The 23,907-nt window shown below is 39.4% G+C and overlaps 1 protein-coding gene and 1 long non-coding RNA gene across 2 annotated transcripts; both read right to left on the reverse strand.

Moving 5' to 3' along the window:
* Positions 1 to 353: 353 nt before the first annotated feature.
* Positions 354 to 17,259, reverse strand: LOC118926176 (uncharacterized). Its single transcript, XR_005030360.2, has 3 exons — positions 16,949 to 17,259; positions 3,800 to 3,905; positions 354 to 554 (listed from the first exon to the last, which is right to left on the reverse strand). It is a non-coding gene; the product is annotated as an uncharacterized LOC118926176 (long non-coding RNA).
* A 4,880-nt stretch (positions 17,260 to 22,139) lies between these two features.
* LOC118926175 (28S ribosomal protein S18c, mitochondrial-like) lies at positions 22,140 to 22,492 on the reverse strand. Its single transcript, XM_036912756.1, has 2 exons — positions 22,341 to 22,492; positions 22,140 to 22,197 (listed from the first exon to the last, which is right to left on the reverse strand). The coding sequence occupies exons 1-2, from the start codon at positions 22,490 to 22,492 to the stop codon at positions 22,140 to 22,142; spliced, it is 210 nt and encodes a 69-aa protein (XP_036768651.1).
* Between the last annotated feature and the right edge of the window lie 1,415 nt (positions 22,493 to 23,907).

Genomic DNA, 23,907 nt, shown 5'->3' on the forward strand with positions numbered 1-23,907 from the left:
AGCTAAGACTTGTGTTCTGTAAGATTTTAATTCTTTATTGAAACATGCTATTGAGGCAGGTGTTAGTGGGATGCAGGCAGACAGAGCTCAAGACCCTGGTAAGCTTTAAGCACCCCTCCCAACCCCCCACTCCACCATAAGTTGCAGTCAGGAGGGACCTAGGTTCTCAGCCTTATTTTGTAGGAATAGAAATACTTATGATTTTCAATGTTCCCCCAGGCCAGAGTTCATTTAAAAGCAAATAGACTAGTTTTTAAAAACATAATTTATTTATAAGAGACCATAGCCTCCAGTTGTCACGCTTGTGGTGAAACTGTTTATTTAGAGTACATACATAAGTCCCATAGCTGGAAATAAAATACTAGAGTCAGCATTTTACTTTTTGGAGGTCACACCAATTTATTTGAGCAAGGGTATTTGCTTTTTAACAGTGGAATTGGACCAGTATAAAAAGCTATTTGGCTAAATATATTGCTTGAATTGATCTGTTTTGTCACAGAACTCTTTTAGGCAGTGAACTTGAATATCTTCTTCTTTAAAGTGGATAAAGCAGACTATAAAAAAGGCAGATTGAAGGCATTAAAACCAGACACTTCACAAAAGAAAATACGGGAATATCCAATTATCACATGAAAAGGTACTCAAATCATTAATCATCATGGAAATGGAATTAAAACCTAATTGAGCTATGAATACAGTGACTAAAATAAGAAAGGCTGACAACAACTATTGACGAGAATGTGGAGCAACTGGAATTTTCTGGAACTTCTGGTAGAGTAAAATGGCACAGAAACTTTGGAGAACTTTTTATCAGTTCCTTATAAAGTTACACATACATCTACTCTAGGATCTAGGAATCCCACTCTTAGGTATTTTCTCATGAGTCATGAAAAACATTTGTCCAAAAAAGCCCCATACAAAAATGTTCATAGCAACTTTATTCATCAGAGCCCCAAACTGGAAACAATTTAAGTATCTATCAGCAGGGAATGGATTATCAAATAATGATACACTTATACAATGGAATATTACTGAGTAATGCAAAGGAAATAAGTAGGACTCATGCAACAACATAGATGAATCTCAGAAACATTAGGTTGAAGGAAAAAGGTCATTCTGTCAAATTCCATGTAAATGAAATTCTAGAACAAGCAAAATTAACCTATGGTGATAAAAATCTGAGAGTGATTAAAGGGGTTTGGGATTGGATGGGGATCCACTGGAAAGAGGCACAAGAAACTTTATGAGATGAAGGATACATTCTATGTCTTGATTAGGATATTGGTTACATGGGTATATAGTTGTCAAAACCCATTGAACTATATACTTAAGATCTATGTGGCTTTTTTAAAAAGTCAACTATATTGTAATTCAAAAATAAGAGCCCCTCCCACTCCCACACCATCCAAGAAAATGCAAGGCCAACCTACAGTGCAAAAGTTTCTCTTTGAGGCTAAGACCCTCTATGTAGTCCGATATCACGAGCACCAGAGCTCTGACCTGGTTCCTCCACACGGGTTACCTATTGGAACCTGATGATCTGTGGTTTATCTCCAATCTCACTTTGGGATTCAGTAAAGGCTGCTCTACCTGCCTCAAGTTCTATTTTTATTTCCTGTCTTAGCCTTTCCCTGGTCTTTCACTGTAAGCATTTGCTGTTAAAACACAATGGAAATGAAAATCAAAAAAATTTTTGTCTCTTTTGAGTTTTATTTCTGCTCTAATTTTTTTGAAAAGGAAGCACAATGGTGTGTCTGGCTTTTCTAACTGCCAAATCCGATGCAATATAATTACTTAATTAGATCAGATTACTGTTTATATTAATCTCAAATAATGATTAAACTGAAAAATATCCTGATAAGGGCTCACAGGTGAAATCAACCAAAATCAACCAGTTCTTGTCTTAACCCATCCTTTGTGTATCCTGCCTCAATCGCCAGGAAGTATACAAGGCTGAGCTGACAGATAAATGGCCCCTGTTAATGGAATACATCTAGGTCACAGTTAAGCCCACATATGAGGCCAAACATGGGCAGTGACACTTCCAAATCTCTCTTTCAACACTGCCACATGGCAGGAATACAGGTGGTGTCCTTGAGAGGTCTCTCTCTGTCTCTATTTCTGATGCTCTTATCTCCCCAGTAGACAACCTCCCTCCAGCTCCAGAGTTCAAAGCCTCTCTAAATGATAAGACTTCTAAAAAAGCTTTTAAAATTGGGGTGTAACATACTGTATACAGTGTAGATAGTCTTCATAAATGGCCCCAAATTCATGCTCTGGTGTTCCCCTCCCACATTGAATCTGGCTTAACTCTATGACTTGAGTTAAGCAATAGAGTGTGGCAGAAGTGGCCCTGAGCCAGCTCTGGGCCTGCTTTTATGGACACTGGTAGATTCTGCTTCCTTCCTCTTGAAACACTCATTGTCAGGAGGCTTTTCAGTTTGGATCCTTTAAGAAGCAAACACCAAGACCTAATCATAGATGCAAGAGACTCATTAGGGGAAATGCTAATGAAGGAGGAAAGGGAGAAAGAGCAGGTATAGCCTGGGAAAGCTTTCAGATCACGTTGCAAGTCTGACACTTGTGAAAGGAAAGAGGGAAAGAGGAGGATTGGGTAGGAAGCAGTTTACTTCTGAGAATTCTTGGCCAGGCTGATGGGGAGCCCCAGGGAAAATATTACCTGTTAGAGAAGTTCTGCAGTGGGCTGGAATGGCCCAGCGCTAGGACCCCCACTGTACTCAGTCACTGGCTAGAGGAGGCCCAGGGAGAACACGGCCTCTGTGTGAAAGTTGCTGTAGATCCCAAAGCTACAACCTCTGGAGGCTGTCAGCTGCCTCTGCTCTTCACAGCAGGTTCTCTCTTAGATGGAGATGTGAGTGGCGCCCTCCCACAGCCAGCACATGCACTGCTCTACTGCAGAGGCCATATAGAGAAAGTGCAAGGCCCAGTTACCCCAGCGTCCCAAGTGAGCCTCCAGATGACTCCAGCCTCAGCTACCATGTGACCGAAACATGTGACTGGCCTCCCAATCAACCCACACCACGGTGAGTGATAATGAATTGTCATCATTGCTTTAAGCCACTAAGTTTTGGGGCGGTCTGTTTTGTAGCAATCGCTAACCAAAACAACAGCCAAGTGCGTAAGATGCACTGATCTCATACATAAAGCTCAAAGAATTTTGACATATATAAACCCATATGTAGAGACCACTCAAATCAGAATATAGAACATTTACAGCTACCCAGAAGCTTCCCTCATGCTCCCTTCCCAGGCAGTACCACTCCCCAGCCCAGAGGTAACCACTCTACTGAGTTCTATCACCATCAATTAATTTTGCATGTTCTTGAACTTCATTGAAATGGAATTATGCAGTATGTACTCTCTAGTGTCTGGCTTCTTTCACTTATCATTGTGTCTGTAAGATTCATCCATGTGATTGGGGGTAGCTAGGATTTGTGCTTTTTTTTAGTGCTGTGTAGTTTTTTATTTGTATGAATATGCCATTCTTTGTTGTTTATCCATTGTCCTGTCCATGGGCATTTGGGTTGTTTCCAGTTTTTGGCTATTATGAATAAAGCTGCTTTAAACATTATAGTATAAGTCTTTTAGTAGACCCATGCACGATTTTTCTTGGCTCTATATCTAGCAGTGGGATTTTGGGTCATGGGATGGCATATGTTTAGCTTTAGGAGATAATGTTAAACTGATCAAACATTTTGTAAATTAATTAATTATTTTGTTTAATAAATGATAAATGGTACACCAGGGGCATTTAAATAAGAACCCCCCCCCAACTTACTTGTCTTTCTCCCTCATTTGAATTAAAGCTCCACAGGGGCATGAACCATTTCTATGTTCTTCGTGTAGTGTAGTGCCCACTGTAGTTGGGATGCAGTATCTATTTTCTGGAAAAAAAAAAAGAACAAATAAGGTATCATAGTTTAACACTGAGAAGTATATCCTAAAGAGTGGATTTTTAGGTACTGTGGTGAGTCAATGGAAAAGGAAAAGACTTATTTATAACCACTTTACTATAGGCATGTGATAGCGATTTCATCAACTTTCTACTAGATTTTCAGTATAATATAGACACACTCAAGAGTAAAATGATGTTATTAAGTTCTTACATTGGGTTTGTGGGGGTATGTTTTTTTTTAAATTTTTTATTAAGGTATGATTGATATACACTCTTATGAAGGTTTCACATGAAAAAACAATGTGGTTACTACATTCACCCATATTATCAAGTCCCCACCCATAGCCCCATGCAGTCACTGTCCATCAGTGCAGCAAGATGCCACAGATCCACTGTGTGCCTTCTCTGGGCTACACTGTTCTCCCCATGATTGTGGGGTATGTTTTTTATTTTTTTATTATTTTATTTTGGTACCATTAATCTACAATTACATGAAGAACATTATGTTTACTAGGCTCCCCCCTTCACCAAGTCCCCCCAACATATCCCTTCACAGTCACTGTTCATCAGCGTAGTAAGATGCTGTAAAATCACTACTTGTCTTCTCTGTGTTGTACAGCCCTCTGTGGGGGTATGTTTTTTAAACCTAGGGTTTGCAGGTAGGTTTTGTGAGGGCCTAAAATTGAATACAAAATACTTGTGCAAATTAACATATCACTACGGACTTGGTTGCAAGTGGCAGAAGCCCAACTAGGATTCACTTAAGTAACAAAGAAGATTTGATGACAGGGTTTTGGTTTGGCTCATGGAATTCAAGGAAGACATTCACAGCCATGCTCCAGAAGGGCACAACCAAGGAAGCCCTGGGTCTGGGGCCACAATCCATGCCAGCACAGAGATGCCTCATGCCCTGCTGGCTTGAGGGGATCTGACTGGCAGAACCCAAAACACATCTGAAACTCTAGCTCCAGGGGAATCTAATAAATGAAGTGTTTAGCTTTCCGATTTGTACAGAACAGGAAGCCCCCTAAAAGAGAGTTGTAATAGATTATAGGATTCCTTCTTTAAGACGCCAGCAACAACCTGAAAATCCTTGTCAACCCAGCACTGTGGACCAGTGGCGCTGAGTGGATCCATAGGTTGTCATCCCTGCAGCAGATCATGCTGCTCCCGGACCTCTAATGCATAGCTCTGACTTTTATTAAGAAAAAAGTATGTGGAACCTAAAAACAGGCACAATGATGGCTTCATGTTCTTTCAATGCCATTATTGGAACACTGTTCACAGAATAATTTCTTAAAATGGATAACATGACTGTCTGTCCCAGAAAGGCAAACCACAAAGTTGCAGCAAAAACTGCTTAAGCTCAAATTGTTTTAACATCAGCCAATTCAGACCCATGTATTCCAAGGTTCAGGAACTTGGGTGGTTTACAAATTCTGGCACATGTTCATTGCTTGCCCAGACCAGCCTTAGAACCATCTGAGGCCAGCCTCCAAAACCCTATATGTATGTAGGTTATCTAACTTCTTTCTTGTAAGTTGCTACTGAGACTTTGTGAATTTGGGGTTCACCCTTACTCAGCAAGTTTCATACCCCCCCTTTATGTGATTAAAGGATGGCTCTGGTAGTCTTTGTGTGAACTTTGACAAAGTCTGTATGCTTTGTATTACTGTACAGAAAGTGAAGAGTGGGAGGAAAAGATAAAACAAGAACATCCCCCAGTACAACTTGAAGGGAGTTTCTGTTAGTTTACACTCCTTGGAATTAGTAATAAATCAACAGCAGTAGCCATCATCCTTCATTTGAGGGGAACAGGCTTCTGCCTGCATTTGTACTTTTTGCCAAACCATGGTTGAATGGTGGAAACTGCTTACAAGAACACTGGGGAAGTGTTGGATCCCAACGGACTGCAATCTCTCTCCAAACAAATCACCCCCTACCTGCCAAAAACCTGGGATGATTTTTTAGTCCTATTTCTCTGAAGTATTTGACAATATTGATCACTCCCTCCTTCTTAAAATTCTTCTGTAGACTTCCATGATACTGTGCTTTCCAGATTATCTTTCATCCTCTCTGATTAATTCCTTCTGAATTCTAGATGTGCAGAGAGATCAAGCAAGATAAGCAATAAAGAAATGACTGTTGGGTTAGTAATCATGTCATCCACACTTTTAGCAAAAGTTGTGGAGTGGAGGAGACAAAAGACAGATTACAAAGGACAGAGGGAAGAGACTGGTGTTTAGAAAACCACAGGCTCAAAATGCAGTCACTTCTGCTAGGCCAAATCACCGAACCGGGGCTTAATACATAACCTAATTGCAGTTTCGACCTCCCCAAGAAATGTAGTCGGTCAGGAATTTTCTGGTCAATACCAATGATGTAATCTGTCACACACCCCCAAAAGAAGATGAGGTAACCTGTGTGATAAGCCCCCCTGCATGTCCACCTAAGGGAGGGTGACCTGGCTTGAAATGATTCCTTCTTTTCTTTTGCTAATAACCTCTTGCCCCACCCTGCTGCCTATAAAAACCTTCCATTTGTTACAGCTCCTCAGAGCCTCTCTCTGTCCACTAGAGAGGATGCTGCTGGATTCATGAATGGCTCAATAAAGACAATTAGATCTTCAAGTTTACTTGGTTGAATTTTGTTTTTTAATAGCAACAGTGACTATGGGCTTCTTTCAAAAGGCTCGGAGGTCGTTATTACTTTTGTTTGTTTGGGGTTTTCATTTGTTTGCTTGCTTTTTGCTGTTTCTTGTCCAAGCAGTTAGTGTATATCTGCCATGCACAGGAGCTATTACCAGAGCTGCTGGGATGCAGAGGTGGCAAGGACCCTCCCTGTCCTCCGGGAGCAGGTATCTGAGCATGATGAGAAGCCAAACATAGCAGGAATCACAGAAAATGATGAATGCCCCATGTGCCCTCAGGTTACCTGGAAAGATGTGTTTTTAAAAATCCAAGAGGCTTTAACATACTTACGTAGGAAGAGAAAAGCTACAGATATGTAATTGTGTTTTCAAGGTCGTACTTGAAAAAACTGGACCTTACCATATTAAGCCAGAGGCAACCATTGTCTTGAGGATTTTAAAGATTCTTAGAGCAGGAATGCGAAGAGAAAGTCAATGTCTAGCTTTTAATCACCAAGTAGTCTCTGAAACCCATTTCAGAGGTAGTGGTTGAGAATGAAGTCCATCTATTCGCCCAGTTTGCTACCTGTATATATTAACATGCCTTTGCTATTCCAATGTCTTTATTAATATGACTTAACTACCCCATGTAACTCTCACGGAGGAAGAGAAAAGTGGAAATAACTTTAGTGTTCTGTTCAGAAGCCTTTGATTTAAAGGAATGTCACACTACTCAACGTCTCAACAGATAGCATTAAATAGCTCAATTGTTCTATTAGACTTGACCCAACACTCCCCTCATTGTGCCCACCAATTCTAAAACTACTGTATCTTATTATTATCAAGATCAGATCCTTTCTCATTCCTACTCAAACCCATATGAAAGACCAGTCTTAAACCAGACCTGCCAAAAAAAAAAACAACCTTGTAAAATTCCCAATTTGGCCTTTGGCCTTCACCCTTTGGATATGCTTTGAGACCGCCAAGGTAGCGCTCTCCCTTACTGCAATATGGAATAAGCTCAGTTTTGCTTATCAACAGTTTATTTTGGTGGTATTTGGGAAGGTCAGTATTGGACATAACATGAAAGCCGGTGCTTTTGATTTGCATGAGCCAGGGTTTTTGAGAAAAGATAAGGTTTTTGTAAATCAAAGGGTAGAACTTTAAAGGAGTTGGGAATAAAGTTTATTCATAAACGGTGACTTTAAAAGAGAGAGGAGAAAGGAATGAATGATGCTGTATGAGGACGGGATTAAGATTATCCTGGTTTGGGAGATGGTGGGCTGACAGGCTTGAGGAAGGAGAAAACTTAAGCAAGAAAGAGGCCAGTGGGAACTTGAGGGCCTGCAGATGAACGTGGAGAAGACAGTCTGGAATGTGACTATAGGCAGAGCCGGGAGGCTCGTGGGCACGGTGGCTGCCTTGTGTGGGTCCCTTGACTCTGCCCAGTCAGTGGTGAAATCCTTCTTTACTTTATGAGTGTCCACATAATACACTTAGGTAGTAATTAAAATTATGTAAAAATTAAAATATGATCAAGATCTCTGGTGGGCTTGAATCTGTCTTTTCTAAAAAACAAACACCCCCAGTTATGTTTTACACATTTAGTTTTAAGAACCAGTGTTTGAAGAGGGAAGGAGCTAGAACAGCAGAAAAGGTTGAAACCACATGTGAGATAATATTAATGTTACTACTGTAATATGGTGAATGCTTGTAAGTATTCAATTTATGGCTTTTCAAAGAGATGTTTATTTCTCTTATTAAGAAAAATTATCCAAAACATGTAAACAAGGCAAAAGGATGACTGAATGTCCTTTCAGTGTCATATGGCAGTGCTGTCTTGCCCAAGAATAATTTCATTCTCTAGGAATATGTACTTTTGTTTGACATATTGCCTTCTATTAATTAGGGTTCATACTCTGAACTTACATATTAACTTGTAGATTTTTATTCAATAGAGGTATCTAGCAGAAATGATAACCCCAAAGGTAATGGTTTTATTGTCATATAGATTATTATTATTATTATTTAAAAATTTTTAATTTTTACTGAAGTATCATTGATATATAATTTTGTATTGGTTTCAAATATACAACATAATGGCTCAACAGTTACCCATATTATTAAATCCTCACCCCCTCTAGTGTGTGGTTACTATCTGTCACCATAGGAAGATGTTACAGAATCATTGGCTATATTCTCCATGCTGTACTACTATTCCCATGACCAACTTATATTATGATTGAAAATTTTTGTGCCCCTTTATCCCCCTCTCCCTCCCTACCCACCCACCCCAACCCCTCCCCCATGGTAACCACCAGTCACTTCTCAGTGTCTATGAGTCTACTGCTGTTTTGTTCATTCTGTTTTGCTTTGTTTTTATATTCCAAAATAAGTGGAATCATATGGTATTTGTCTTTTTCCACTTGGCTTATCTCACTGAGCATAATACATTCTAGATCCATCCATGTTGCTGCAAATGGCAGGATTTCTTTTTTTTAGGGCTGAATAATATTCCATTGTATATATGTACCACTTCTTCTTTAGCTATTCATCTATTGATGGATTCAGGTTGCTTCCATATATTGGCTGTTGTAAATAATGTGGCTATAAACATAGGGATGCATATATCTTTTTGAATCAGGGATTTTGTTTTTTTCAGGTAAATTCCTAAAAGTAGAATTACTGGGTTGTATGGTATTTCTATTTTTAGTTTTTTTGAGGAACCTCCATACTGCTTTCCACAGTGGCTACACCAATTTACATTCCCACCAACAGTGTAGGAGGGCTCCTTTTTCTCCACATCTTCTCCAACACTTGTTATTTCTTGTCTTTTGGATAGTGGCCATTCTAACTGGTGTGAGGTAATATCTCATTGTGGTTTTGATTTGCATTTCCCTGATGATTAGCAATGTCGAGCATCTTTTCATGTGCCTGGTGGCCATCTGTATTTCTTCTTTGGAGAACTGTCTTTTCAGGTCCTCCACCCACTTTTTAATTGGGTTATTTGTTTTTTTGGTATTGAGATATATGAGTTCTTTATATAGTTTGGATGTTAACCCCTTGTCATATAAGGTTGCTTTTCTCTGCTGATTGTGTCCTTTGCTCTACAGAAGCTTTTTACTTTGATGTAGTCCCACTTGTTGATTTTTTATTTTGTTTCCCTTGCCCGAGGAGATGTGTCCAGGAAAAATTTACTCATTCTTGTGTTCAAGAGATTTTTGCCTATGTTTTCTTCTAAGAGTTTCATGGTTTCATGTCTTACATTCAGGTCTTTGATCCATTTTGAGTTTACTTTTTTGTTTGGAATTTGACAGTTATCCAGTTTCAGTGCCTTGCATGTAGCTGTCCAGTTTTGCCAACACCAGCTGTTGAAGAGGCTGTCTTTTCCCCACTGTATATTCATGGCTCCTTTATTGTATATTAATTGACCATAAATGCTTGGGTTTATATCTGGGCTCTCTAGTCTATTCCTTTCATCTATGGGTCTGTTCTTGTGCCAGTACCATACTCTTTTTACTACTGTAATTTTGTAGTATAGTTTGAAGTCAGGAAGCATAATACCCCAGCTTTGTTCTTCTTTCTCTGTCCTATAAATTATTAATAGTTTTGTTTCTAAACTAACTTTCTTCAGCATCTTTTTCCTGCTTGAAGGTATACATTTTGGTTTCTCAAATGGTCTTAGAACCAGCTTTGCTAAGCTGCAGGTTTCTTTATTATAAATCAAGTTAATTTTTTACCTTCATTCATTCCGTTTTGGGGAGTGTGTACAGGTAGGTTGGAGATTTAAGGTCTAGCTGTTCCTTTAGAAGAATTTTCCCCAGCTCTGCTTTTGGCACCACCCTGCATCCCACCCTCCAAGTGTTCTCTCTCTAGTTCCTAAGTTTATCTGGGGGTTTATTGACATGAATCATCTTACTTTTTATTGGTTTCCCACCTTGCAGGCACTTAGCTTTCTCTTCTCCATTATATCATATGCTATTTGGCTATCCACCTTCCAGCTTTCAAAATTTTGTTTTCATATCAGCCATCAACTTTTTGAAGGCTTTCTGTTTCCCTGTGAGAGTGTGTCTTAAAAATTTCCTTTTAGTCTTTTAATGGGGTTTCAAAAGGGACCCAAGATATATGTATGAGGTCAGTTTGCCTTGTTTAACTAGAACTGCTTGTGATTCTAAAATATACCCCCAAATATAGCAGTGATTTCTTTCTCCATCAAATGAAGAAACTCATCAAAGGTTGAGAGAGGGTGAAAGTCCTGGTGACAGCCATTTGTGCCTCAGTCTGATCTTTTAAAATATCTTATGCTGAACATTAGAAACCACAGTTTTGCATCTCAAGTGACAACTTCAGATAGTCAATGTATTAAATGCATCACTGAACTGCTCTTTGAAAAGCTGCAAGCACTGGAGTATGCAGAAATGGCCTTTACTGACATTATTGGTGTCCTGCTTATATGAGCACCTTTTTCTTGATAGTGAATCCACCCCAGTATGGGAAAACCATCTTGTGCATGCTGCCTCTTACTTTCCCAGCATACTGGAAAAAAATGTATACTGAGTGGTAGTCATTTTGTCAGATTACTTCCATACTGAATCAAAAAGCATATTGCTGATATCAGGCTGTCCTAAGTGCACAAATGAGCATGAAAAAGCTCATTTTACTTGTATGGAAAATGTCATCTTATTCACACACTATAGTTGCCATCTATTATCATCCCGCCTCCCCATCTCCCACTCAACCCTCATTGGTGTAATACCCTGATTTCCTTTTGGAAGATCAGCCCTTCCTGCATCTCAGGCTGTGGTCTATGGTGAGAGTTGAATTCATCCCCAGTTCCAGGGATGGATGGTGACTCAAGCGTGGCAAGCCCAACCACTGCATGCCCTTGGCCAAAGAAACTACTGATTCATGGATGGGCATGTGACCCAGTTAGATTTAGCCAGTGAGGTTCAAGTAGACATTGGTTGGGGCTTTTGGAAGAGTGGAAAATTGGACTTCAACCTGAGAGCATGTGTGATTAGAGTAGGTGAGAGATACTCTTCAGAGCCTGAAAATGAAGCTAACAGAGCAGAAAGCAGAGAGCAGAGATGGAGATGAAACAGCTTTGGGATGATATTGCTTGAATGCCTGAATTAAGTTATGTGAGCCAATAAATGCTCTATGGTGTAAGGCAGTTTCAATCTTTTTCTATCACTTGCCACCAATCTGGTTCACCTAGCAAAGCCCTGTGTTGCTGCTTGCATAGCTGGTGCTACCCTGGCATTGGCTGCCACCATAATTTTTACCTATATGAGAAATCGCTTTTGTAATATGGATACTCAGAGACAAAAGAGAACTGAACAATTCTCACTCACACATGCTCCTTTCATATGCCAGGAGCAAATTTATTATAGCTGTAATGTGAAATTCCTATTCACATAAGCACCATAAGTGCTTGTTTATACAGAATGCCATTGATATTAGGGGATGTACAACACCATCATTTGATCAGAGAATTTTGCCAACAGGCTATTCCATTTTCCTTCCTAGCATAACATTTCCATTAATTTTGTGAGTGGTTTTGCAAACTTCTTGGCAGTAGTACGACTTGAACCTTTAGCATCCAGGAAAGCACAGTTTTTGGCTTATTCTAGAAAAATCTCGGTTTACCAGAGGTCATTGTTCTTTGTTTATGAAAAGTGTTCAAGGTTTTGGTGGCTTCCTGCCACTCTTTGACAGTTTCATAACAGGCACAGCACAGGGATCTAAAGACAAAATCTAATTTTCATATAATTATTCTATTTCTTATTCCTATTCTTTTTTTGTCTGCCCATCACATTACACATTCTCTTGCCCCAGCAATAGAGAGTCAGCTCTATATTCACACTGACTTTTTTAGGCATTTGCATTTATGAAGTCATTCTGCACGGCAATATTTAGATAACTTTTTCTTAAGTACTCTTATGCTTCAGTGGACTGCTGATCCACTTTTACAAATTGGGAATATGATGAAGCACTGTAGTAACAACAAAAATTGCAAACTGGACAAATGTAAGTAATAATATACAGATGATATAAAAATACATTAGCTAAGATCAAATGCATCCTAGCAAATCAATGTTACTGATCAATTGAGTGTTTATGGTGAATGTACACACTTTAGGTTTGTGATAACTGCAATTTATATAAAAATCCTAAGTTTTCTTAAATTCAAGTTTATCAGAAGTATATGGAGAAAAATATTTTATTTTTCCTTGAAGACTTTAGATCTTTTTGTGGACTCCAGCTGCCACCAGTGATCTGAAGGCTATACGCAGCCTGCACTTCTCAGAGGATACTTGTTGGAGGGTGACCAAGGACATGGCTTGGGACCGGAAAGCCTCGATAGTGGGGGGGAGAACCATTAGTGTCAACAGTATGATTTACCAAAACATCGGTAGCCCACAGATTGAGACTTTTAAGATCTACTCTCAGCAAATTTCAAACATACAATACAGTGTTAACTATAGGCACCATTACACTTCTAGAACTTATTCATCATATAACTGGAAGTTTGTACCCTTTGACCAACATATCCCCATTTCCCCATCCCTTCAGTCCCTGGCAACCATTATTCTGCTCCCTGTTTCTATGAGTTTGATGTTCTTAGATTTCATGTGTAGGTGAGATCATACAGTATTTGTCTTGAACTTGTTTTGTGGATGTCCTCAAGGTCCATCAGTATTGTAGCATATGTCAAGATTTCCTTCTTTTTATGGCTGAACACTATTCGATTATATGTATACACCACATTTTGTTGATTCATTCACCTGTTGATGGAAATTTGGGCAAGATAATTTTTTTAAATTTAGCTGTTATTTTATATATTTTACTGTGCCTCATTCTTATATACATTTATTTGAGAGAGAATTTTCACTTAATTAAAAAAAGAATGAAGAAAATAAGACACAACCCACTTGTGGTTAGCCTTACTAACTTAATAAGTTAGCTTAACTTACGAAGTATGTTTTAGATGTGTGGTTTTGAAAGCTGCTAAAAAGAAAGTTTAAAATTCACCTCTCTACTTAAGACCCTAACCTAATTATTTTCTGGGTTCAGGAAGCTCTTCTTGGATGAATTATAGGTATAAATAAATATTCAGATATGTACACATGTATCTATAATACAGAATCTCTATATTATACATCTCCTGTTCTTCAAAGTAAACCAGATATATGAAATCAATATGACCCAACAAAGAAATAGAGGTAACTAGCCATTCGACAAAATGATTCATAATATTTAGTTTTTAAGCCTGCCCTGAATTTGTTCAAATTTCACTTATCCTTCTGAAAATCTGGTTTATACAGTTTCAGAAGCATATCTGAAAGATAACCCACTGTGTCAAGTGAGACATGACTGAGCTATTAAACTGTTTTCCCCACAGGCTGGAAAAGAGAAATGCCTGTCAGGAAGCCTGGGACGAGGCTGGAGACCTGCCCTCCCCGGCTGGACCACCAGATGGAGCTGCCTCATGTGGTACTTCTGTTGGAGCCTCGGATCTGGGGTAAGACAGAAGCAGGGTTGAAGCAAGATTTAGAAGGGCACCATTTGAGAAGGCTGAATTCCATGCTGTCACTGCCCAGTTTTTACATTTGCTTTTAACTGACATAGTGCGCAGTTTTCATGGCATTTGCACGGTGTAATGCAGTGGTGAAAGAGCAGCAACGCCCAGTGTGAAGTGTTACCTGTTCGGATCAGTGTGGATTGGTATAGGCTGGGGGTTAAATTCCAAGCATGACTTAAGCAAAGGAGAGGAACTAGATTGTTATCTTACTCACTACACACTGTTTTTTATTTGCTCCTACAAGGAAACGATGGGGAGGTGGCAGTGAAGTGCTATGTATTTGAAAACACTTTTTTTATTGAGACATAATTCACATACCGTAAAATCCAGCCTTTTAAAGTGTGTTAATTCAGTTGGTTTTAGCATACACAAGGTTGTGCAGGCATCACTACTAATTCCGGAGCATTTTCATCACCGCAAAAAGAAATCTCGTACCCACTAGCAGTCACTCCCCATTTCCTTCCAACCTTCCCCAACCCAGCCCTAGGCGACCACTCCATCTCTCTAGATTTGCCAGCTCTGGACATTTTATATAAATAGGATCATACAATATGTGGCCTTTGTGTCTGCCTTCTTTCACTTAACATAATGTTTTCCATGTTCATCCATGTTGTAGCCTGTATGTGTACTTCATTCTTTTTTATTATCAAGAAGTATTTCCTTGTGTGTCTATACCCCATTTTGTTTATCCATGCATCAGTTGATGAACATTCAGGTTGTTTCCACTTTATGGATATTATGAATCATGCTGCTGTGAACATTCATGTATAAATTTTATGTAGATTTTCATGTCTCTTGGGTATATACCTGGGAGGGGAATTGCTGAGCCATGTGGAATTTCTTGAGGAACTCAGACTGCTTTCCAAAGTGGCTGCACCATTTTATGTTTCCATTATCGGTGTGTGAGGGTTCCAGTTTCTCTGCATCCTCATCAGCACTTGTTATTGTCTGTCTTTTTGGTTCTAGCCATCCTAGTAGGTCACGCTATGTGTCTGATGAACTCTCATTCACTTGGCTATATATATTTTATGCCAGTTGTTAAGCACAGTCCCAGGGATGGAGCACACTTGTAAAAGTTTTCTAATAGTGCTTTCCTAAAGGAGCACAAGTCTCTTGAGGCCTTGCTAGGTGGGATCTGGCTCCAGAAAGGATAGTTTTGTTTTGTTTTTTAATATCCATTGGCTTAAATGAAACAGCTGGTTTAGGTCAAAATTGAGAATGAGCTTCATGAACTCAAAAATGTTTCCAGTTTTTCTGTTGCACAAGGTCTCAGATTAAAGCCTCATTGTGCATTAAGGCCTTTTTCCATCAATGTAATACTCTGGCTTCAAAATGGAAATTACAGGGGTGATAAACTCTTTTTTAATCTGGTGGTGTTATTTTTGTAGTTACTGAGTTGGCATGTGTGGTAATATGGAAAATTTTTTTTGCAAACACATATTCCCCCAAGGCTTTCTGAAGCTAAAAAAAAAAAATCCAGCTTATTAGTGGGTGCTCCTGTTCCTGGCTCCCATCTGAGTTAAGAGGCAAAGTCTAGTGAATACTCCACATCCAAAATAAACATCCTCTTGAAATGAACATGCTCTTCTATTTCATCCAGTGCAAAAGGAAGGCAGGGTATTGTTGGCCAGATGTGCTGAACTTTCTCATACAGTCACATTCTAAACCAACAAACACTTGTGAGTAGTTACCAGGTATTTCACTATTTTCAAAGAGAAAGGCATGACCTAACATTTTATTTTGTTTAACATTTCTGTTTAATGTTAAGGTTCAAAACCACTTAGATATAGGAGTCCAGGTCAGAACTTACATTTTGGAATGAAAAACGGGACTACTAAGGGGTGCTGATAAGGGTTGACATATATTAAAAGTACTTTGTTTTAGAACGTTTCAAACATAAAACATTAGAGAGAGTGATATAATTCCCTCCTTGTACCCATTGCTCAGCTTAAACAAATTGTCAACATTTTCCAATTCTTGTTTCAAACTAACTCCTCCCCAATTTTTTCTTTTGTGCCTGAGTATTTTGATGCACATTCAAAATATCATGCCATTTCACCTGCAGATAATACAGAATGCATCCATAAGTCATAAGGGTTGTTTTTTTCCATAGACACTATGCCGTTCTGTCATTATCGTGCTTTAAATAATATCCTTCAAGATCATCAAATACTCAGTCCATACTCAAATTTCCCTCATGGTTGACAGACTTTGTTCTTTAGTGTTATTATTATGGGAAATGTTAGACATACACAAACATAAAGAGAATAATAAAATGATCCCCATCTATCACCCACTTTCTTTTTTTTTGGACCTATCACCCACTTTCAACAATGATCAACTCTAACTCCTTGCTCCATCTATAGTCCCACATGCTCCTCTCCATATAGTCTTATTTTTCTTTCAAATATATTTCTTTTTTTATTGTGGTAACATTCATCTAACATAAAACTCATCATTTCCACCATTTTAAAGTGTACAATTAAGTGGCATTTGGAAATTCACAATCTTGTGCAACCATCCCTACTACCTAATTCCCTCCAAAAGGAAACCCCACATCCTTTAAGCACTCACTCCCTATTCTGCCATCTTCCCTGTCCTGGTAGCCTCTCATCTGCTTTCAGTCTCTATAGCTATGCCTATTCTGGATATTTCATATAAATGGATACCCCTTATAATAATTTTTAATCTGAAACACCATATAATTTCATTCACAAATTCTTCACTATGTATCCTTAAAAAACATCCTTATCCTTTTCTTTGAACATAACTACAAGTCTGTTATCATACCTGAAAAACTTAAATGATAATTACTTACTATTACAAAATATCCAGCCAGTGTTCAAATTTCCATTTGTGTCGTAAGTGCCATACATTTGTTTTAGTTCTTTTGAGTCAGGATCCAAACAAGAGTCATAGATGTGATTGGATTATATACATCTTGAATCTTTTTTTGTGTAGAGGTTTCCCCTCCATCTCCTTACTCCTCTTGCAGTTTATTTGTTGAAATCAAACTGTCTTGTAGACATTCCTACTATCTGGCTTTGGCTGCTTGCTTCTCTGTGGTGGTGTCTAATGTGTTTCTGTCTTGTGTTTCCTGCACATTAACAGCTCTGTCTAGGGCTGCATTGTCCAATATGCTGACCACTCTGTGGTTATTGGGCATTTGAGATGTGATTAGTGACAAAGACTCTGTCCTTGACCAAACTTGAGTCAGGCTCTGCTGAGTCCTTTTTCTGACTAGGTTTAGGGCTTTGGCTTTGTCCTTGGCTTTCTTAGTCCAATTTTAGCAAGAATCCTGCCAGGTCAATTTAGTGAAAATCTCCCATTCTTGATAGCTGATCAAATTCCTCATCTCTAGACGTTCATATCTTATCACCCCGGCCTGCCTACAGCAAGAATCCTGTCAAATCCCTCTTATAAAAATCCACCTAGCCTTGCTGTTTCCTCCAAGTAGTTTTCCATCCACTGATCTCCGCTCTGCTCCTTGACTGTATATCTCCATTTGCCCTTGTGTTTGGAGTTGAGCCCCATCTCTCTCCCCTACTGCAAAGCCTCATAGTAGTGTTCCCTTTTGAAGGAAGTCTGACTTACCATCTTTAACTAAAGTGTCTGAATAATTATCTTCTTTAACACTAGTCCCAACTGACATGGGTTACAAGTGTAAAATACGTACCAGACTTCAAAGACTTGGTACAAAAAAGGAATGTAAACTATCTCTTTAATAATTTTTCATGTTGATATGATCATGTTTTGGATACATTGGTTTAAATAAATATGTAGTAAAATTAATATCATGTATTTCTTTTAATATTTTTAATGTGACAACTAGAAGGTTTAAAATGACATAGTGACTTGCATCATGTTTCTGTTGGACAGTGCTGACTCAGAGAGACTTCATGAAATTCATGTTTGCTGTCCAGCAATTGTATGTCATAGGTAGTGTTGGGTACGTCTAGCCAGAGCATATAATATCTGACTCTTTTTGGGATGTTAGCAGTCATTGATGATCAATCAATGTTTGGATTTTTTTTCTCATTAGGGGCTGCAAAATGGCGATATTTTAATTCTGTCATTCCTCCTGTAATTCAACCTCGTCTACTGTTTGGTTCCCTGGTGGTGCAGCTTGACAGGGAAGGCAAGATCAATGTTTGCTTCTTTCCCTTTATTTGTCAATTCTCAAAAGTATCAGTTGGCTCACAAGCCATTGATAGACTTTAAAAATATTGAGCAGGGCTTGTTTTCATGTGCTTCTCAGAAGGATATACAAACTTACATTACAGGTTTATAAACAAATCAAATACTATCTGCTCCCAAACTGAGGTAATGAAAGGCTTTAATGAAAGTCTTTAAGATTGTCAAGGTCATGAAAGACAAAGCCTGAGGACCTGCTTCAGATGAGAGGAGGCTAAGGAGACGTGACAACTAAATGCCACATGTGATTCTGGATGAAGAAAAATGTTTTTTCCCCTTTTACTCTAAAAGACATTTGTTGACAATCAAATAAAGTTTGTAGATCAGATGATAGTTACTTTCCTGATTTTGATAATTGTACAGTTGTAATACAAGAGAATATCCTTGTTTTTAGGAAATGTACACTGAAGTATTCAGAGGTGAAGGGATATTATGTCTAAAACTTATTCTCAAATTATTCAGAAAAAGTATATAGAGAGATTGAGGCAGAATAATAAAGCAAATGTGGAAATATTTGGGAGAGCTGGGTGAAATACATATAGGAATTCTTTGTACTATTTTTGCAGTTTTCTGTGATTCTGAATTACTGCAAAAACGGTAATAAACTGAAATAATGCCTATGAATTAAAAAAATCCTGTCTGTTCTCACTGTAGCATTATAAATAGAGTGGTATGAATTTGAACTCAAAATTACATTAAAAAGTCCTTTGCAAATTTGAGAGGGACTCTGTGAAGAACAGGAAAGCAGTTAGGAACCAGTTCCATGAAGAGAGGTGTAGTGGTTTAAAATGTGTCCATAAATTCTTTGACATTCCTCTCGAGAGCTGGAGCTCAGTTCCCCTCTTTTTGAGTGTGAGCTGTCCTTAATGACTTCCTTCTAACAAACAGAATATGGCAGAAGTGCTGTGTCACTTCCGAGACTAGGTCATAGAAGACGGTGGGCAGAAACACTCTGTCTTGGATCAGTAGCTCTGGAGGAAGCCAGCTGCCGTGTCTTGAAGCCACTCCGGCAGCCTTGTGGAGGGAGGCCCACAAAAGGAGGAATGGAGACTTTCTCACAGCATCCATGTGGGTGCGCCATCTTGGAAATGAATCCTCCAGCCCTTGTCCAGCCTTTAGATGACTGCAGCCCTGGCCAACAGCTTGGCTGCAACCCCCTGGGAGACCCTAAGCTGGAACCACAAAGCGAAGTCACTCCCGAATTCTTGGCCCTTAGAAACTGTGTTTGTTGTTTCAGTTGCTGCTATGCAGCAATAGATTAGTAATACAATTCCATATCTTAAACACCTTGAAATCATGCTGCCTGGACAACTGCCTCAATGTAAAACTGATCTTTTCCACCAGGTTCTGATATAATCTGTAAAGGAGAGTTACTATAGAGAGGAAAATTTCTAAGACATAACAAAATCTACATTGTCATTTTGGAAACTATTTATTGCGATTATGATACTTGCTCAGAAGTCATCAGCAAACAGCTAAACTAGATTTAAGTTTTAGTGACTGGCTGGAATTCCTAGAGAGAACCGAAGAAATCAGTAAACACGTAAAATAAGATAAGAAGTTAGAATACAATCATGTCATGAGAGTAGGTTTCAACTAGGAGGAGATTTAATGGCAAAAGCAAACATTTCCTCTCATGAGAGGAAATCTTAGAAAGACACTTTGCTGTTGTGTTTTTAGTACTTTCCAAGTAATTCTGATTTCTTCCTTGATTTAAATAAATCATTTTTGGGCATCAGATGATTCAGACATGCTCCTTATCCTCAAAACATTACTTGGAAACATCCTTGACTGTGAAAAAGCTGGTTTCAGGCTCCCTGTCCTTATTTAGATTCTTTGCTTCTCTGGTTCTATATATGAGAAGCAGTTTTCTTTCATTTAAAAAAAATTAAGGTATCATTGATATACACTCTAATGAAGGTTTCACAAGAAAAACAATGTGGTTATTACATTCACCCTTATTATCGAGTCCCCCCCATACCCCATTGCAGTCACTGTCTGTCAGTGTAGTAAGATGCCACAGAGTCCCTGTTTGTCAAGAAGCAGTTTTCTTATTGCAAGTTTATCTCCAGAGAGAACTTACACACCTGGAAGGGAACTGCTCTGTGCGTGAGAGTTACAGTTCACAGAACAGATAGCACTGTGGATGTCAGTATGTTACCTGGAGTTGTGATTTCTGTACCTGCGCTCTCCTCTGCATTGTGAGACCTCCAAAGAAGTGATAAATGCGTTTCTGGCCTTGAAAGGCTGAGACTTAGATCCCAGATGACCCAGTAGCCACATCAAGTTGGTCAAAATAGAAAAGGGCAGGAAACAGAAATGGAGAATGAGGCTATGATCCATATTCACCATAAATGGATTCTGTTTATAGTGCTGGGAAGGCAGTCTCTGTTTATTGAGTGTAAGACTATGGATACTCTACTGAGAGCACTTAAATTTCACAGATCAACTTGTGCTGCCCATGTTTTTTCTGTGAGATGTGAGTCATATTCCTCTCGGATTTAAAATCCTAGCTCAGATTGGGTACTCTAGGGGCAGAAACTGAGGTGACGATTCTCGGTAAGTGCTGCTTTGAGGGAGAACTCTCTGGAGAAGGGGAGTGAAGGAAACAGAGTGAGGTTAGAAAAGGAACTAAGCAAGGAAGCAGTCTCAGCTGGAGGCTCACCCCAGCCTGATCCCACGGGGCTCTCTGGAATATGATTTGTACTGCAGAGTTGGTCTCACCTTGAGGCAAGAGGCTGGCCTTCTATACCTCATGTCACTCAGCCATTGGCTGTGGGCTGCTCCATGGGGAGTGTGGAGGTGTAACCTCACTGAAGTGGCTCCAGGTTGTCTGAGGGGACATCTCCAAAGAGGGGAGCAGCTGTGAGCCATTCAACACTCATTGATGAGTGCATTGCCTGGTGACAGGAATCTTGGCAGTGAACCAACAATGTCTACAATATTTCTGAAATTTTTACATGGTAATTATGTCAGAGTCTGGATGGATGTCCTCCAAATCCATTTCTTCTTCCTGGGTACATATCATGACTGCATTTCCCAGACTCCCTTGTAGTTCGGTATAGCCATATGACTCCGTTCTAACCAATGGAAAGCCGGGAGAAATGATCCTCTGGCCCTGGCCCAGAAAATCCTCTGTGTAAGCAATCTTCTATGCTCTTTCTTTTTGTAGCTCTATTGAGCTTCCTCTTTATAACTTCCAGATGTAGAGCATCTAGTGGAGGACTTTGAGGATGAAGGAGCTACTAGACACTGTCCCTGAATGAACATGAAGAGAACCACTCCCTCCACAGACCCTTGTTGGACTGTGATATGAGCAAGAAATAAATTATTATTATATTAACCCACTGAGAATTTTCAGGTTATTCATTTCAGTATTAACCTGACTCATTTAGTTAACCCTCCATTTTTAGAAACATAAATAACTTCTGAAAATTGGATTTTCAGAATTCTATCAATTCAATCAATAATAATCCTTGTTCAAAGCTGTGATGATGAAATGCTGAATAACTACAGTTAGAATTTTTTTCTTTGTTAAAACATAGAAAAAAGCTCTGACAGTACATTTGAATAACATGGGTGATTAAAAAAGCACTGTGAAAATATATGGCTAGGATAATTATTATCCAAAATCCTGTTCAGGAAACCAAAGCAGGAAGCTTCCTTCCCAAGGTGAGACAGCTTGATATGTTTTTAAATTGTAAAATGAGTTCACTGATGATAACCTTATATAATTGACTAGTGATATTTGATGTTGCAAACATTAGGATCTTTGAGATATGCAGGATCCTTGTATGTATCTGGCGTAAACCCCATTATTTGAGCTCTCTTAATTGCTTTTGTGATTTTCTTTTTGTTTCTGCCCACAGGGACCTGTTAATGTGTCTCCCATAAATGCATCGAGTAAATGGAGAAATAAACTAGGACAAACGCTGTACATTCTTATAATCTACACATTTTCCACATAATGTACACCGTTTAAGAGGTCCCTTTTAAGAATTTCCATTGGAATGGGCAGGTCCTCATTGCTGGTTACTTGTTTATATTGTGAACAACTTCTCCACAGCACTGCGTGAAGTCTGGGGTCTGTGAGGCAGACAACAGCCGTTATGAAGTGCATCAATTTTTTCCTTCCTAGGCCGCTGCAAACAGCAACCACAGCCGCCATGGCTGCTCCAACAGCTTGCTGTTGTTCACAAGTAGTGAGAACTGTTGGCTCCAGTTTGTCTGACATAACTATTGGACTTTTCCTAGTGCACAGACAGCTTTTTAACGATTCTGCTCAGCTATTCCCAGGGCTACCAAAGGCTTCATTCCATGGAGAGAGGTGAATTGTCTGATACCTAACAGAAGAGGCCGGCAGGGCTGCTGAGAACAAGCTGTTTGTTGCTGGAGAATAGCCGCCTTCTCAATTTGTCAGGCTTTTGCTTCAGAGGATGGAGTTGGTATATGAAGAAAGAGGGCACATTATCTCACACACACACACAAACGGGGGTGGGTGCAGGATATAATTTCACCAATGTTCAAAACTGGTTTTATGGGAGGCAGTAACTTGTAAGATTCCACTGTCCTTGGTGGTTTGTAGGACATATGGAGGTCCAAGTCCTCCAAGACCTCTCTTCCTCTGAGTGTAGAATGAATTGGGTTTGGTCCACGTGGCCAACATCAGCTTCATGGTTGCTGGAGTTGGATTGGAGATTTGGATTGAATTTATTGCCACAATCAAGCTTCATCTTACTCTCTCTCCCCGCTTCCTTCCCCACCTCAGAGAGTGTTTAGAAAACAGACCCTAACCTGGGAAGCTGCAAGGAAATTGCTGTCTTATACGCATCAAGCCCTGCAAGTGGGGCTAGAGTGGCCCAAAGTAGGTGTGCTTTCCATGTGGAATCTCGAGTCCCCTTTGACGGCATCAGAATTCAGGGGTGGTGGTGGCAGGGAGACAGGTTGAGAGAGAGAGAGACGGAAACAGAGGGAGAGGGAGAGAAAGAAGGGGACAAAGACAGAGGCACTTCTTTCTCCCTTCCATCACTTCTTCCTTAGAGGAGATAAATGAAATGAGAGGAGCTGGGAGACATGCCAATGTTACTTCATCAATATTCCCTCATGGGGAGGAGAGAGGAAACTTTCTCATGAAAAAATGTGGTCAGGGGAATAGGATTCTCTTTCACACTGTTAAAGATTACCTGTCTTCACTACTAGCAAAGCAAAACAAAGTTAAAGTCAGCCAAACAAGTAATTATTTAGTATTTACCTTGGTCACTTCCTCAACAAGTACTTTTTAAAGTCCATCAATCTTTGAGGTACAGTCTAAAGTATTTCAATGTCACTCAGGAAAATTCGGAAGCTCAGAGAAGCCAAACAGGATTCTCCATACCACCCCCGCCCAGGTACTTTGTAAACTGTTGGCATGAGAAAATATTAGGTCTCCATATTTTAGGACAGGAATCAGCAAATTTTTTCTGTGAAGGGCCAGAGGGTAAACATTTTAGGCGATGACTCAACTCTGCCATTGCAGTGAGAAAACAGCCACAGACAACACAGAAATGAATGGGTGTGGCTGTGTTCCAACAAAGCTTTGCTTAT

Source organism: Manis pentadactyla, chromosome X, assembly GCF_030020395.1.
Source record: "Manis pentadactyla isolate mManPen7 chromosome X, mManPen7.hap1, whole genome shotgun sequence".
NCBI classification, from domain to species: domain Eukaryota; kingdom Metazoa; phylum Chordata; class Mammalia; order Pholidota; family Manidae; genus Manis; species Manis pentadactyla.

Bases quoted from the DNA above. Each gene is read 5' to 3' on its own strand.
- LOC118926175 (XM_036912756.1), bottom strand. From the start codon at position 22,492: ATGGCGGCTGTGGTTGCTGTTTGCAGCGGCCTAGGAAGGAAAAAATTG. The intron at 22,198-22,340 runs GCCCATTCCAAT...ACACATTAACAG, and splicing joins GTAACCAGCAATGAGGACCT to GTCCCTGTGGGCAGAAACAA.